Source organism: Podarcis muralis, chromosome 14, assembly GCF_964188315.1.
Source record: "Podarcis muralis chromosome 14, rPodMur119.hap1.1, whole genome shotgun sequence".
In the NCBI taxonomy this organism is placed as follows: Eukaryota; Metazoa; Chordata; class Lepidosauria; order Squamata; family Lacertidae; genus Podarcis; species Podarcis muralis.
In genome coordinates, this window is record NC_135668.1 from 30,149,228 (window position 1) to 30,165,743 (window position 16,516).

Sequence of the window (16,516 nt, forward strand, 5' to 3'; positions counted from 1 at the left end):
AAAAATATTATTAAAAAAAAAAACGAAATAGCGGGATCGCGGGGAGGCGAAGGAGCCTCCTGGTGCCTTCTGGATGCTCCGCTCCCAAGACCCTCCTGCTTGGGGGTTTCTCCCCATAGAATTGGGGCCCTGTGACTTCCCCCCCACCCCGCATGTGCAGAAGGGACGAGGCGTGCAGGCAGAACCAGGCGTGGGTGGGTAGCTATTTATTTATTGCGTTTAAATCCCACCTTTTTTTCTTTAAGGAGCTTAAAGTGGCATGCATGGTTCTCCCGCCTGCCAAAGCAATCTTGTGAGGAAGGTTGGGCTGAAAGGCAGATCATGGCCCAAGGTTACCCATTGAGCTTCATGGCTGAATGGGGGTTTTGAACTCTCTGGTTTCGTAGTTCAACACATTGACCACTGCCCCACTCCTGACTCTAGTGTCAGACTAGTTGCCCATGGCAATCCTGCTTGTCAGACTACGGAATGACTCTTCCCTTCCTCCTCCTCAGCCCTCCTGAGAAGCCCGCTGGGCTGGGCACAGGAGAAGGGCAGCTGCCTTGTCAGGCAGAGGGCAGCAGGCACTGCCAGTCAGTGTGGACAATACTGAGCCAGATGGGTTCTGTGTAAGGCAGCAGCATCCTGTCCACCTGTGATTTCTGGAAAGATCTGTATCACCTTCAGGGATGGTAAGTAGGTGGTAGCAGCAGCATTCACTGGGTTTTGAGCACAATCCCCTCTTTCTAGGCATCAGCTCTATCACTTTAACCCCTTCCCTTTGCAAATACTGTAGAGTTGCTTTAACAGTACTGTATATCCATTGCAGCAAGGGATCCCCTGATCAAGGGTGGGAGGAGCATCTCACTCTTCCCCTATATGCACCGGTGGCAATTAAAAGCCCTCTCCCTCAATATTTGGGACTGTCCAGTCAGCTACAGAATGTTATATGGATCCCAGAAGCAGCCTGCTATTCCACTTCTGCCTTATATTAAAACGGCTGAGGTCAGGTGCTGCTCAGTCATCCATGCCTTCTGAAGGCAGAGGAGCACCAGTGCTGTACTGTAGTTGCCATTTTCTGCCCCTTTTTGAGGCATTCTCACTAAATTCTCAATAATAGCAGCCGCAAATACTATTGCACACGAAAATAGTGTTTGCTGCTGCTATTAATGATAGCATTGTAGTAGTAGTAGTAGTAGTAAATGCCATCTCTAGCAATTTGCTCCTCAACTTCCTTCCTCAGCCTCCCACCCTGTTACTTTATATCAGGACTCCTTTCTCCTCATGGGGAAAATATGTAAAATTCATAAATCTAAATCAAATAAATGTTGGAAATGTAAAGAGAAAGAAGGTTCTTTTTATAATATATGGTGGTCTTGTGTTAAGGTTAAAGCTTACTGGGAAATGATATATAATGAATTGAAAATGATGTTTAAAATAACATTTGTTTTAAAAAAAAACCCAGAAGCTTTTCTTTTGGGAATTATAGGGACAGAACTACCTAAACTGTATAGAAACTTATTTATGTATGCTACTACAGTGGCAAGAATGTTACTTGCCCCAAAATGGAACTAAGTAGAAGTCCCAGCAAAGGAAGAATGGATATAAAAACTTATGGAATATGCAGAAATGGCAAAATGTACCAGAAAAATAAGAAATCAAGATAACAAACTTTTTATAAAAGAATAGAAATGGTTTATTGAATATTTACATATAAATTGTAAACAGATAAGAACATTAAAGTAGATGAATAAATGAACAAATTAAGTTAATTTGGATATGCAGAAGGTATTAAAAATACATTTAAGGAACCGCAGAAAGAGGGGGAAGGAAGTCAAGTTTTGAAATGTTAAAATGACTGTAAAATTATTGAAATGTATAAACCTGTAAATCATAATTTTTTATTTAAAAAAATCACCCCCAAAATATAATTATGTACTAATTTATCTGATTGTCCTTGCATCTTCCTGCCTCACTTGCCATCCTCTCCTGCCACACCAGTGTGGCACACCACACACTTTGAGAACCACTGGGGTAAATGGCCTACTGGCCACGGCGCAGCTGAGACCATTTGGCTGACTTTGGATGGAAGACTCACTGGAGGGAGGCAGACAAGATATTCATGGCCAGAAAGGGATGCCAAGAGCAAAGGTTTTGCAAGAAGGTTGCAGGCTCGGCAGGAGGTCAAGTGGGTGCAGCCTTGGTGCAGGAGATGGTTGCCACCCCTGCTGCCACCCAATGGATTCTGGAGCTAGTTCTCTCACCGCTGCTTCTTCAGAATGACAACCAGCTCTTGGTGAATGGTACTGAAGCTCGGCCGGTTCTGTGGCTCATATTCCCAGCATTTCTGCATGAGCTGGTATACCACCTCAGGGCACAAGTCTGGGATGCTCAGGCGCATTCCTGGGATTGGAAAAGACACAGCCAGGTCACAGGAGGATGGAGCTGGCAGGTGAACTAATAATGTGTTTTGGTTGCAATTTCCTGGGACTCCCAATGTGTGGATTAAGTACAGGCCAAAAGTTTTTCCATTAACATTTCTGTGCATTGGTACTTTCCCCCATTCTTGCTCACCTTCAGAGAGCAAACTTTTGAGAGGCAGGAGAGGCACAATGCACACCTTCTGTTTTATTAAAAAATACTTACCACTCATCTTCCTTGGTGCCAGTCCATAGCATGTCTTCAGCGAGTGCCAAGAGAAGAAGGGTGCTGGTAGAAACCCAGACCCTCCAAGGAGACCAGAGACACAGCTTCCCCCCACCTCCCGCCTAGCCTACCCTGCTAGGCTCTCACCCTTCTCCACAGCCTCGCGGGTCTGATGGTTGGTCATGTTGGGGTACGGTGTGGCTCCCAGACTGAAGGCTTCCCAGAGCAAGATCCCAAAGCTCCAAACATCACTCTCTGAGGAGTACCGGCCTGAGGAATGAGGATGAGAGAGCAGGCATGAGAGGTGGCTTCTCCGAGATCAGTGATGGTCAGGCTTGGCCCTCCAGCTGTTTTGGGACTACAACTCCCATCATCCCTGTTTACATTCCAGAGATTCCATACTGTTGGAAGTCTCACGGGAGACGGATGTGACGTTACTGGTTTCCTGTTCCTTTGTTGTTCAGTTGCTCTCTGCTCTCACAGAGAGAGGATGTATTTTTTTCTGTCTGTGTAGCTAGAAAATAAAGCATAGCGATGTAGCCATAAATCTTATCACTTCCGTGTGCTGCTTTGATTCTCTGCTGAATGGGAATGTGCCTGGAGCCTCATCAAAGGCTCAGGTCATTAATCACGTCGGAGGGCGATTCCAGAAGATGAGCTTTATCAGCTCCGTCGAACGGAGATTCTGACAATCCCTAGCTAGCAGGACCAGTGGTCAGGGATGATGGGAATTGTAGTCCCAAAGCAGCTGGAGGGCCAAGTTTGCCCATCACTGTCCTAGATTCATGGTCCCAGGCTGGGTTCCCATTAACCCATTCCTGCCTCTTGGCAAGCTACACATCTGTACCTAGGACCTGATATGATCCAAAAGCTCATTAGGGTATCCGTATACGAGTCTGGAGGACAAGGGGCCCTGCCCCCTGCCTGCCAGCCAGGCTGGAGGGTACTACTAAAGCAGGTGGGCCTGGAGCCACAGCTGTGGGTACCGTGAATGAGTGCTTCTGGGGCTGTCCACTTCACAGGGATCTGTTTCATGCCACCAGTGGAGGCGTAAATGCCGTCCTCCTGCTCCCGCGACATCCCAAAGTCACTGATCTTCAGGGCGTTCTTCTCTGTCACGAGACAGTTCCGGGCCGCCAGGTCCCTGCAAGGGGTAGCAGATCCAAATGTCTGACTGGTGCCGAAGACTTCAGGGAGGAGGGCAGCTTCCCAGACACCAATGCCTGGAACTTAACTCCCAGCTGTTTCCCGCTACCTAGGCAAGAGACTCCCGGCTCTAGCCCCAAACATCACCTGATGGGTTCTGTACATGTAAACTAGCCTGTGCACATTGTAGCAGATTTGCAGGCAGCTCATTCCCTCCTTGATCAAAGATGGGAAAAGCCCACAGGCAGGAGCTCTGCCTCCTTCCCCAGGGAAAAAGCCTCTCCACCTGCCTGCTCCACCCTTCAGGTTTGGAAGTGCCACCAATCCCACAGCACAGTCTCTGCCAAAGCAGAGAAGGAAGGAAGGGAGGAAGGAAGGAAGGAAGGAAGGAAACCCTTTTTGCACAGACAGGGGCAGGGGTACCGACCGGTGGATGCAGTGCTTGCTGGCGAGGTACTCCATGCCTGCTGCCGCATTCTCCATCATCTTGAGCAGGTCCTTGACTCTGAGCTGAGCTCCCTCATTCCGCAGGAAAGACAAGAAGTCACCCCCTGTGAGATGAGAGAGGGAAGCTGGGCTGGGAGCCAGCTGGCCAGTGTCACACCAGGGAAGCTGGGAGCCATGGCAGGATAGGGAGCAGAGGCTCTGGAGCTCAGCCTGAGAGCTCCTGGTTGAGATTCCCTCCTGGACAAACCATCAGGGGCAGGAAATGTTTCTGAATACCAGTTGCCGGAAACTGCAGGATGGGGAGAGGGCTATGACCCTCAAGTCCTGCTTGTGGGCTTCCTATCGGCATCTGGGTGGCCATAGTGAAAACAGGATGCCAAACTAAATGGGCCCCTGGACTTATCCAGCAGCCAAGCTCTGCTGAAGTCAGCAGGGAGAGAAGTAGAGCAGCTGGAGCTTTGTGAATAAATGCCTCTAGACTTCAAGGCAACACAGAGTGCCTGTTCTCATGAGGTCTCTGCAAAACCAGGAAGCTTGCATATATCTCATAATGGCAAATGTAATAGGCAAATGTTTCTCCCTCCACCAGCTGCAGTGCAGAAATCTTCCACCCAGGAAACAGACACACCCTATAAATGGCTGGGGGAGTTTAAAATGGAAAGCCTGAAGGCTATGGAAAGCCATGAAATGCTGGGCTTACCCTGAACTAGCTCCATGACAATGTAAATGGGGTGCTTCTGGGTGCAGACACCAATGAGCCGGACAATATTTGGGTGGTTGTATTGCTTGAGGATCCTGCAAGGGGAGTGAGAGGAGACACAATGAAGGGAGGGCACGCCAAGTGCCAGCCAGGTAAGGGATTCCAAGGGGCGTCCCCAGCACCTCACCTGTCCTTGCTACCCTACCCACAGTACAGAGATGCTAATGGCAGGGGCAGGGTGGGCAATGCTGCTACTCTGTGGCAAGGCAGCAGCACTGGGAGGATGCAGTGGTCTTGAAGCTCCCCCAGCCAGGCAGGTCATGACATTCAGCAGAGAAACGGGGGTCAGGGCAAAATGATCAGTCCCCACCATCTCTGGAAGCCTGAAATCTCTGCCACTTTTCCCAAGGAAGGTGGGATGTCTGCCTTTAAAAGGCTGCATTCAAAGAAACCATGGGAGTGAGGACCATGGAATCTCCCATCAGCTTGGATTAGGACACCTGCCCTGCATGCAGATGGACCCTGGTTCAATCCTCAGCACTTCCGGGCAGGGCCTGGGTGGAAAGATTCTTACCTGAATCTCTGGAGACCTGCTGCCAGCACTGAGCCAGGTGGACTCAGCTAGAGGCGGAGTCCTACATTTGTTCCAAAGGGTTGGGAGGGAAGATCCTGCCCCCACAACATGCCCCAGAGTGTCCTGCTCAGACTCAGGAGGAGCCTGGCAATGTCGTCCCAGTTGCCCCTGAGTTTGCTTCCTACACACCTGGCCTCTTGCAGGAATCGGGCCTTGAGCTCTGGCGGGAGAGTTTCACGGCAGGACTTCACAGCCACCGGGGTGTTGTCACAGCGGAGGCGCCCACTGAACACCTCTCCAAAGTTGCCCTGGAGAAAGAAGACAGGTGGCACTACTTTCCTCTCCCTGCCCTTTTGCCCACAGAAACAGATTGCAAAATCTAGTCCAGGGATGAGGCTCCATCCCCTGCTGCTTCCTGGGTGTGCAGCCAGCAGGGTCCAGTGCTTCTGAATATAGTTTGCACAGCAAACCTACACAGCTGGGTGTCTCCAGGGACCACAGAAGAAAGTGTCCTTGTGGTGGTAGTGAGCCAGCCAAGGCATGGCTCTAAGGGTGAGTCACTTTGGACAGCTTCCCTTCAGCAAACAGGGCAGCAGGGAGGCTTGCCCCTGGCCAGGCCTCCAGAAGGCAGGCTGCTGCTCTGCCTCTCTCACCTGGATTATTCCCACTTAACAAAAGGAAGGCTGAGGAAGAGAGGCAGTCTCCACAGCGCACAGCTTTTGTCAAGAGTCCAACAGTGGGATTCCTGAAGGTGGTGCCTAACCAGAGCATGCCTTCCACCGCCACCACCATTGCCAGGGAGTCACTCACCTGCCCGATGCGCTCCCCAAGCAGCACGTCCTCATGGTCTAACACCCACTTGTCCTGCAGCAAGAGCAGCCACTCAGTCACAGGTCAGGGAACTCTGCAAGCCCAACCCTCCCTTCCTTAGCCTGGCCCAATCTAGTGGCAGCAGAGGGTGAGGCAGAGAGCAGTACCTTGATGATGGGCTTTCCCAAGACAACACCACTCTTTTTGGTGATGGGCTGTTTGGTCTTCAGGAAATGGTCAATCAGCAGCGGAATGGTGGGAAAAGCTTCGCCCTCCAAGCGATACATATTCTAAGGGGAAATCCCACAAAGAGCAGCCGTCTTAGTTCTGGCACAGTCCTAAGGCAAACACCACTGCTCTGGCATCTCCAATGCAATCTTTTAATATGGCAGCACTTAAACTCTGGAACTCCCTGCCTATTGACATCAGATAGTACTTTAGCACCTACTAAAAGCATTTTTGTTTAGACAAGCCTATCAAGATATGTAGAATGCTGAATGTTGATGTATGTTTTGATCTGTTTTTAGTTTATGGCTGATTTAATCTTTTTGATATTAATTGTTTTTACCAATAACTTTGTTTTATTGTGCTTGTAAACCACTTTGAGGGGTGTATACAATCAAGCGGTGTATACATTTTATGAAATAAAAATAAATTGATAAATCTCCACTGTGCTAAAAGCTACCACAGGCAAGAGGAGACTTAATTTCTTCCTGTTCATTCACATTAATTGTTCAGTTGCAATGGTTTTTTTTTAAGTGAAAAGTTGATAAGCAATTGCTCTAGCGGCAGAGAGGAAACCAGCAGTTACAGTCTCATTCTACAGGAAACAGCTGGCAGAAACTAATTATAGGAATGTCTTGGTTGGGCAAGTGAACAAGAAGGAATTAATTAAAGGGGCACAAGATTAGAAGTAGAAACCACTAAAAATGAAAAGGCCAGGGAGGAAGCTATTAATTAAAAGGCCAGTGGCCTGGAGAAAGCCCAAAGTTTTCTTTAAAAATCCCACAAATTGAGTGTAAAAAAAGACTAGAGTACAAGCCCAAAAACATAGGAATGTTTTGGGATGGTCACAGTGTCATCTGGGTTCTCTACAAAAATTGACTGAAGAAAGGATTGCGATTCCAGGTGGAAGTATTAGCAAGGGCGCCACGTAACCAGAGCCACAATGGTAGTGGCTACATTTGGGCTAGAATGGCTGCCTGCCTGCTTCTGTCTCTCCTCTGCCCACTTCACCCAGCACCACCACCCCATTTACAACACTCACATCAGCAGATTGGAGGATGAAATGCCGAGGCTGAGCATCCCACAAGACTGAGAGGACGTATTCCTGCTTGCCTTGGCTCTCGCGCACCAGGAAGTCTCCACTGGCCTGCAGCAGCCTCTGTACCTCCATGCGGGGGATGGCGCCGTGGTACCAGGCTTGCTGGCCCAGGGGCTTCTGCACCTCAGGCAGGAGGGGCACTGGGGGCGGCAGCTGCGGATGGAGAGAGGGGGAATGGGCACAGCCAGCCACAGTGGCAGCTCCCTTTCTAGCAGAGAAGGCCAGGAAGGAAGACCGTGTGGAGGAGCATCTCCACCCGCGTTCCCTCCACCCACCCCACTCCTCCCAGTTGCTCCCAGCACATCCTTGGCACTGCCGATTCAGAAAGCAGGGAAGAGCAGGGACATGAGTGGGTGGGCGGATCAGTGGGTGGGAGGCACTCACTGTGAGACGTGGTCGGAAGATGCCTGAGAAGTGCTGCTTCAGGACCTCCAAGGCCGGGATCCGACCCCCATCACGCTCCGCCTCCTGTCCAAGAAAGAAGGCACAGAGTGAGTGTCAAGGTCAGGGTGGACTGCTGCACACTGGCTCAACCAAGCTAGAGACAGTGTGGCATAGTGGTTAGAGCATCAGGCTAGGACCTGGGAGGCCAGAGTTCAGACCTCCTCTCTCCTTGGATGGGTGGCCAGTCACTGCACCTCAGCCTAACCTACCTCACAGGGTTGTTGTGAAGATAAAATGGGAACACATGCCACCTTTAGCTCCTTGGAAGAAAGGTGGGATAGAAGTCAAACGTTTGCCAGGTTTGCCCACCCCAAAGGCCAAGGAGCCAGGAGCATAGCCAGTTGCTCCAACACCTGAAGCGGTGGCGGCAGGGTGATCCACGCACGGGGGTGCTGCATGGGGGCGGGACGGCGATCCGCCCAGGGGGGAGGCATGGCAAGCTGCCCACGGAGTCCACCTGACAGACGCAAGCCCCACGCTGCCATTTCGGGCAGTGCTGGGCCCCGAGCCACCGCGTCACTCCCAGGAGAGAAGCGTGGCTCGGGCGCGCTGTAGGCCAAGCCTCGCGGTAAGTGCCGACTCCCGCGGTGTGCCATTTTGTCACCCCCCTCAAGGATGACACCTGGGGCAGACCGCACCTCCGCACCCCCGCTTCCTATGCCCCTGCAAGGAGCTCGCCCCATGGGCTTGCAGTGATCGCACCAACAGTGGCTCCACGCACCCCAGACGACACCGATTGATTGTCCTCCTGCAGGGCTGGAGCAGGCGGAGGCTCACAGGTTCCCAGCTTGTCCAGCCTGTGCCACAGCAAATCCCGCTGTGCCTGAAGCTTCTCCTGCGTGCCCTGGGCCAGGTGGCTTTGGTGCTGGGCTTCATGCAAGGCCTGGCGCTTTCCCAGGAGCAGGATCCTGCAGGAGAAAAAAGTGGGGAGGGAGAAACACCCATGCCCAGTGGAGCAGTTGAAACTGGGAGGGCACCAAAGAGTTCCTGCCAGCCCCTTTCCTTAGTGCCTAAGGCCTTGGCCTCGCACCCAGCCTCACCGTTCTCCAGGGCTCACAGCTGCCTCTTCCTTCTGGATTTCAGCCTTTAGAATCTGGGTGCGCTGCTGGTGACCTTGGGTGCTCTCTGTGGCGTTGGCCAGCTCCTCCTCCAGCGAGGTGAGGCTGCAGTGGGAGAGAGGCATGGAGGCTTCAGCTAGCCCAGGAACCAATGGCGCAGAGGGTTCTGCCTGGCTGCAACTTGCCTCCAGGTCATAGAAAGATCTAAATTGGCTCCCAGTACATTTCCGAGCACAATTCAAAGTGTTGGTGCTGACCTTTAAAGCCCTAAATGGCCTCAGCCTAGTATACCTGAAGGAGCGTCTCCACCTCCATCATTCTGCCTGGACACTGAAGTCCAGCGCTGAGGGCCTTCTGGCGGTTCCCTCACTGCGAGAAGCCAAGTTACAGAGAACCAGGCAGAGGGACTTCTCGGTAGTAGCACCCGCCCTGTGGAACGCCCTCCCACCAGATGTCAAAGAGAAGAACTACCAGACTTTTAGAAGACATCTGAAGGCAGCCCTGTTTAGGGAAGCTTTTAATGTTTAACAGACCACTGTATTTTAATACTTTGTTGGAAACCGCCCAGAGTGGCTGGGGAAACCCAGCCAGATGGGTGGGGTATAAATAATAAATTATTATTATTATTATTATTATTATTATTACCATAGAATGGTAGGTGGGAAGGGACCACGAGGTTCAACCCCCTGAAAGGCAGGAATCTTTTGTCCAACATGGGGCTTGAACTCGCAAACCCTGAGATTAAAAGTCTTACGCTCTGCCGACTGAGCTATCCCAGCTGCTTCTTAGCAGCACGTCTCTGTCTTCTGGGCTCTCAGAAAGGCAAGAGAAACACCCAGAGCACAGAAAAGAAGGAGGCTGGCTGAGCCAGAGCTCCATCTTTGCCCCACCTGCCCAAATCATTTGCCTCTTTTCTCCCACCCAAAGTGCTGAGCCCTGATCTGTGCTCCATGAGGCTGGAGTGGATCTCCCCAGAGATGGACCTCTTGCACCCTTTTTGACAGGAGAAAGGGAAGGAAAATTTCTACAGGCACAGCTTCTCCCCCCTGGCACTGCAGCAGTGGGGGACGCTGCCCTTGCTCTCAGTGGTTAGGACTGAGCCTGCAAAAACTCACCCTCACTCCCCCAACCAGTATTGGAAACTCAGATATGTAAGCTATTCACCAAGTGGCACCTTAAAACTAGGTTGTGGTCACCACAACGGAATATCTATTTGCCAGGGGGTTGTACTAGATGACCCTTGGGTTCCCTTCTATGCCCTCAACTCAGGGCCAGATTTAGGTTTGATGAGGCCCTAAGCTACTGAAGGTAATGATGCCCTTTATATCTCCAGCTGTCCTTTGTCAACAACAAACTGTCACTGTTTTTTGTGCTGAATAAATGCTATATGGTAATTTATGTACCTAATAGGTATCTAAAGCCATTTCATTTATTTTTTATTTTATATTTTGGAAATGTACATCCAGTTTTATTCCCTTACAATATTTTTTTGGGGGGGGCCCAAGAGAGTGGGGCCCTAAGCTATAGCTTGTTCAGCTTATAAGTAAATCTGGCACTGCCTCATCTACATTGCTTGACTACAGCTTGCTCTTACAGCAATTCACTTGTCCCAGGATGCAGGAAGGAGAAACACACACAGTTGAAATGGAATTAACTATGGGCTAAGGCAGAGGTTTTTAAACTGTGGTTGCCAACCTGGCGCCCAGAAATCTCCACATAGTCACAACTGGAACCTGTGCCATTAGCAAAACGCGCCTGGCTAATTTCTAACACTGCCCCCAACGCACGTGTGCTGCATGCTTTCCAGTGTCAGCTCATTCAGCTGGAGCTCCCCGGCTTTCAGGCCCTCTGTCTCCATCTCCTCCAGCAGGCTCGTGTCAAAGGTCACCACAGCAGGGGCCTCGTTCCCACACCTGGAGAGGGATGGACCAGAGGAAGGTGGCAGAGGCTGCTGGCTGGGAAATCCAGCCCCCAGAATCTCAGAGGAATCACAGCAGGCGCTACCTGCACTGGGGATGAAAGCCTTCATATTCCACGTCTGGGCGGAGGCGCTCAATGGCTCTGCCCATGGCTTGGTGTACCGTCACCATCTCCTCCTGCACCAGGCTGGTGATGCTTGCGTACTCCTGGAGGGTCCCCTTCCTGTCAGCACAGAAACAGGAAACTGCCAGTGGAGAAACTGAGCTGCTGAGCCTAATTCAAGGTGCTAGTTCTAGTACACAAAGCCTGAAATAACTTGGGACCTGCGTACCCAAGGGCACAGTTCCCCCAATAACAACCATCTCAGGCTCTGTTAGTAACGCCACTGGGGCTGTTTTGCTGCCCTTGAGCCATGACAGGGCCTTCTTGGTGGCAGGTCCTCATTTGGAGGATGCCCTCCCTGGTGGGGTGTATCTCCTTCTCTCCTGATTGTTTTAAACTGTTTTTAATATTGTTTAAAAACAACAACAGTGGGAACATGCAGTGAAGTGTTGATGAGAAATCAAATCATCATCATCATCATCCTCCATGGGTTGAACTAGATTTGCAGGGATCACTTCCAACTCTACAATTCTATGATTCTAAAAGCATTCCTGTTCATCCAGGTCTTTGACGCCTGAAATGTACTGTTCTTGGCAATCTTGAGAGCGTCAGCTGTGAGGGCACAGGACTGTTTTACATGGAGTCAAATGTGCTACTATGGTTGGTGCCGCTGGGCTCCTTTTCTCAAGGTCCCGGCCATCTCACCCCCCTCCCAGCCCTTCTGAAGTCCCTCTTACGTGATGTGGGCCATTTCCTGGTGCAGGCTGTGCAAGGACTGGAGCACCCCAGGCAGGGTGTGCTGGTAGTGGTGGTTGTGCTGCACCTCAGCCGCCTTCAGGGCCAGCACATACTGGTTGTGCAGGGAGTAGAGCTTCCACAGGCTCCGGACGTATCTGTCCTTGGCCTTCTCTCGGTCCTTCTCTGCAGGGAGAGCGCAAAAGCGTAGGAGGGTCAGGAGCACCAATGCAGTTGTGCACAGTAAGAGATTTGTGTCCTGTGGCTGACACGGCTAAGATGCCTGGGGCTGGCAACTAGGTGTCATGGCATAGGCTATAGTCTGCCCCAAGAGACAGAAAGGAGGGAGGGAAACAACCCTGCCACTCAAACCACCCCCTCCTTAACTTCACCACTGCCACCAAGTAGATCTCTCCATTTTTATCGTGCAGTTTCTACTAGGCAGTCCTTCAGCCTTCCGGACTCTAACTGGCCTACCCTGCTCCCAATAATGGGTAGAGTAGTATAACACTTAGATGAATGGGATGAATGACAAGACTAAGATTGGGGGGGGGGGGCAAAATAAATAAATAAACCACTTACTTAAGTAAGGCAACAAGTTTAGCTAAACTTAGATTGGCTTGTTACTTTACTAAAACCTTTACACTTTGGGTGGTTACACAAATACAAATAAACAGATACAAATGCATCCAGCTATGTCTATTCTAGACAGTTTCCCTAACCATGTCAGTATTTTATCAACTCTCATCCCTCGGTTAATCTTCTGGATCCTTTAATGGTCCGCTCCCGGCTCCTGCATCGTGAAGCTCTTGAAGGTTCTGACTCCACTCCTCTTTCTTTCTTTAGTTCTGCAACTTATTTTCCCGCTCAACTTGCATACAATATTTTCACTCCCCATCCCAACCTTTTTTTTTTTAAATTTTATTTTATTAAGGATTTTCTTGTTTTACAGAAGTGTAGTGCCTCGTATTTTTTCCCCCATGTAACATTTTTACAAATCCGTTTCATTTGTTGAGGCATTAGGGGGAGAAGAAAAAAAAAAAGAAAAGAAAAAAGAAAGGGGGGGTGGAGAGAGGAAAGATGGATGGGGGTGGGGTCGGGTGGCGGTGTTTCTATTATGTTTAATGTATGTAGAGTTTGGTGTCAGCGTTGCTTGTGTTGTTCACTTGTGTTCCTTTGGTGGTGAGAGAGGTTGGGGTTGGCCTAGGGTGTGATTGTTTGCTTGTGATTGGCTGTGGTGATCTTTGTTTTCGTGTGTGAGTGAGGTGGGTGGGTGTTTTGGATCAGGTTAGCCATATTGATTTGTATGCTGTTGGTGGATTATTGTCATTGTTCTGTTGGGCTGTGTATGTGATAAAGGGGAGCCATACCGGGGTGAAGGCGTCTTCTTCTGTTTGTCCCCGTGTCAGTTTCAGTTTATTAGTTAATTTTTCTAGTAGGGCTGTTTCCCATACTATTTGGTACCATTGGTCCATGCTTACTCCTGACAGGTCTCTCCAGTGTCTGGTTATGGTGTTTCTGGCTGCTGAGAGCAGGTGGGTTATGAGTTCTTTGTGGTGTAAATGGGCATTGTTGTCTTGGACCCATCCCAACCTTTTAACCAATCGGGTGGAGAGGTGGACTCCTGGTTACATTTATGTTTCCCCTTAATTGCCAGACAATTAAACTTCCCTCCAGACTTTTGAAATACCAGCTATTTCATAACTATTTCAAGTTCTTTCAGGCTAGGTGAATGGGCAAGTATTTGGAAGCTGCCTTTTAGGCCAAAAGCTGCGTTCAGAGGATGCTGCATTCCTCTGAATACCCTCTGCTGGAGGGAGGATGGGAGGAAGATGCTCTTGGGGATTTTCCAGAACAGGTCACTGGCCGAGGCAGGTCTTTGGGCTGACCCAGCTGGGCTCTGTGGGGGTCTCCAGCCACACCCACCTTTGCTGGCCTCCTGGTATTTGCGCTTGGCCTGAGCACTCTCCCGGACATGGCTGCGGTACTGTGCCTTCAGGCGCTCAGGCTCCTGCTGGGTGGTCTGGAAGAGCCAAGGAAGAAAGGGGGCTTAGAGGTCTCCATACAGAGAGGGTTTGCAGTTGCGGGCTTCCTGCAGAGGGATGGACTAGTGTTTCCCAACCTTGGGCCTCCAGCTGTTTTTGGACTACAACTCCCATCATCCCTAGCTAGCAAGACCAGTGGTCAGGGATGATGGGAATTGTAGTTCAAAAACAGCTGGAGGCCCAAGGTTGGGAACGTCCTTTGGGGTCTGAGTCAGATTCCAGCCACATGCGACCTTGGCACCAAAGCCCCGATAGAGCGCCACCGCAAGTGCCCACCAGGGGCCGCTGCTGCGCAGCCCGGACGGGACGGGCGGCGGGCGCGAGGGTTGGTGGGCTGCCGTACCCGGAGGAAGTCCTGGCTCATGTGCTGCCACTGCTCGCTGTAGCTCCTCCGCAGCTGCTGCTTGTCCCGAATGAGCTGGCCCAGCTTGTGCAGGGGCCCCGAGACCAGCGCCTCGGCGTGTCGCTGCAGGAGCTGGCTCAGGGCCTCCGTCTGTGTTACCAGCGACCACCAGCACTGCGGACAGAAAAGGACCAGGAGGGCAGATGGAGAGAGAGAGAAAGACGCAGAGAGGAAGAAGCTGCCCAGCCGCCCCCCTCCTAATGGAAAGGGGACGGGGAGCCTCCCCAGGTGAGGATGGAGGGAAAGGTCAAGGGGGCTCCGCGCCAGATGGAGGGGGGGTCCTGGGAGCCTACCTGGGCGACCTGGCTGTTGCTAGGCTGGCCGCCGCTCTCCTGCTTGCCGGCCTGGCTGTGCATCTGGTGTAAGAGGGCGGCGTACTCTCGGTCGCTCTTGGCGCGCTGGCCCATCCACTTGCGGAGCCCCTCCAGCAGGCGCAGCTCAGCCTCCTGCAGCTGGAGCAGGGCGCTGTGGCCCTCGGGGCAACCCAGCGCGAGCTCGAAACCCATGGTCAAGCAGGCAGACCAGCAGCCTTCGCCCTGCAAGGGAGAGCCAGCGCCGTCAGCCTGCCCCGACGGAGCGGACTCCCTGGCATGGTTTTCCTGAGAAGCGGCCGGGCCGCTGCAAGTTCCCTTTTGCGGCCGCAGCCTCGCGGCGCTCCCTAACGTGACACCCCAGCAGTTCCGGAAAGTGCCTGCGAAGAACCCAAGTCCCTACTCTGAGAAACTGGACTCAAGGCAGGTGCCGGTCCGGCTCGGGGGATACCACCGCCCACTCACCACCGTCAGATTTGGTATCCGAGAGCTCCCTTCCCCCAGTCGAGCAAGTTTTGCAACCTGTTCAGAGTTCATCTCCCTACCCCAATTTGCAAGAGGCTTCAGCCAGGCTGCACTGTGGTGTTGCAGTGACACCCAGCACTCAAGTGCGCCTGCTGTGCATTGGTGCCCTGGGCTGCTAAGGACCACCCAAACTCCCTCTCCTGTTTTGGAGTTTCTGTCTCCAGTTTCGAAGGCAACAGGAGTCTCCAAACATCACATTTTCTGTAGAAGGCTCCCCCATGCTGGCTGGTGGTATATTAGGGAAGGGGGCTTGTTGGGGGTCAGTGGAGCCTTTCTTGTATCCCTGAGGCAGCTCCCTTCTGCCCTTGGACATACCTTGCCGGGGTGCTGTCTGAATCGGCACTTGACTCCTTCCTGGGCCGTGAGCACTAAAGAGGAACAGGAAGACTCCACAAAACCTCCAGGCATTGCAAGATCCCCCTTCCTGTCTCCTGCACTCTCTCTGTGGCTTCTACCCCCACCCAGGCACTTGTACGCAATACCTCCTTAAGGACCAAGAGGCTCCTTCAAATTAAACTGCTTTTTATCTAGTCCTGCCCTTGTGAGACAATTCATCAATTCAGCTCCACAAGGTGACCAATGGCCTTCACAAGATGCCTGCAGGCAGGACACAAGTGTCATCACCTTCTCCAGCTGTTTGGTCCCAGTGCCTGCTGCTATATTCAGAAGCACTGTGTGTGTGTGTGTGTGTGTGTGTGTGTGTGTGTGTGTGTGTGTGTGTCTGCTGGGCATCATAACTAGTGGCCACGGAGAGCCTTTGCCCCTAGCGATTTGCCTAACCCCCCCTTTTAAAAATGGGAAGTTGGCAGCTGTGACTGTAGGTCATGGGAACAGATCCCAGTTTCACTATTATGCTGTGTGAAAAAGTATTTCCGTTTGCCTACCCTGAATCTTCCACCATTCAGTATCGTTTTGGAATGCATTGGGGAAAGTTACCCTTGTCCACTTTCTCTAAGACATGGGCAATTTTACAAACTTCTGTCGCATTTCCCTCTTCCCTACACGATTTACTCAATAAAAAAATTTCGGTGTGGCGCAAGCAAATCTTTATTCTGAAAGTGTAGCTAAGAGAAAAAATAGTTTGATAACCACTGGGTTAAACAAATGTCAAATTTCCAGGTAATGTAAATGATGCACATTTGACAGTGAAGCAGTTCTGTGAGCAGGCAGGGTCACTTGTGTGGCTTTAAAAGAGGATTAGACAGATTCATGGAGGAGACTATTGGCCATAATGGTTATGCTCTGTGCCTCCAGGTGGAGGCAGCAATGCTTCTGAATACCAGTCGCTGGAAGTCACAGGAGGGGAGGGGGCTCTTGGGCTAAACTTCTTATTGTGGATTTCCCTTT

At 51.3% G+C, this 16,516-nt stretch overlaps 1 protein-coding gene and 1 long non-coding RNA gene across 3 annotated transcripts; one reads left to right on the forward strand and one right to left on the reverse strand.

Annotated features, from left to right (window-relative positions):
- The first annotated feature begins 29 nt into the window (after nt 1-29).
- On the forward strand, nt 30-3,172 carry LOC144325530 (uncharacterized). The gene is made up of 2 exons (XR_013390714.1): nt 30-194; nt 2,648-3,172. It is a non-coding gene; the product is annotated as an uncharacterized LOC144325530 (long non-coding RNA).
- On the reverse strand, nt 1,652-15,861 carry FES (FES proto-oncogene, tyrosine kinase). 2 transcript variants are annotated; one of them, XM_077919127.1, is made up of 19 exons: nt 15,485-15,606; nt 14,627-14,869; nt 14,274-14,447; nt 13,812-13,908; nt 11,888-12,071; nt 11,133-11,270; nt 10,916-11,041; nt 9,111-9,233; nt 8,792-8,978; nt 8,011-8,094; nt 7,570-7,779; nt 6,470-6,592; nt 6,303-6,356; nt 5,682-5,800; nt 4,919-5,013; nt 4,199-4,322; nt 3,612-3,769; nt 2,773-2,895; nt 1,652-2,382 (listed from the first exon to the last, which is right to left on the reverse strand). In XM_077919127.1, the coding sequence occupies exons 1-19, from the start codon at nt 15,575-15,577 to the stop codon at nt 2,240-2,242; spliced, it is 2,598 nt and encodes an 865-aa protein (XP_077775253.1). In that variant the 5' UTR covers nt 15,578-15,606; the 3' UTR covers nt 1,652-2,239. The 2 variants fall into 2 exon arrangements, with proteins under 2 accessions (XP_077775253.1, XP_077775254.1); XM_077919128.1 differs by lacking the exons at nt 10,916-11,041; nt 11,133-11,270 and having other exon boundaries at nt 15,485-15,861.
- Nucleotides 15,862-16,516: the final 655 nt, after the last annotated feature.

Coding starts and splice junctions, on each gene's coding strand:
- FES (XM_077919127.1), bottom strand. CDS start 15,577: ATGCCTGGAGGTTTTGTGGAGTCTTCCTGTTCCTCTTTAGTGCTCACG. Junction 14,448..14,626: donor GCAACAGCCAGGTCGCCCAG/GTAGGCTCCCAG, acceptor TTCTGTCCGCAG/TGCTGGTGGTCGCTGGTAAC. Junction 8,979..9,110: donor GCTGTGAGCCCTGGAGAACG/GTGAGGCTGGGT, acceptor TTTCTCCTGCAG/GATCCTGCTCCTGGGAAAGC.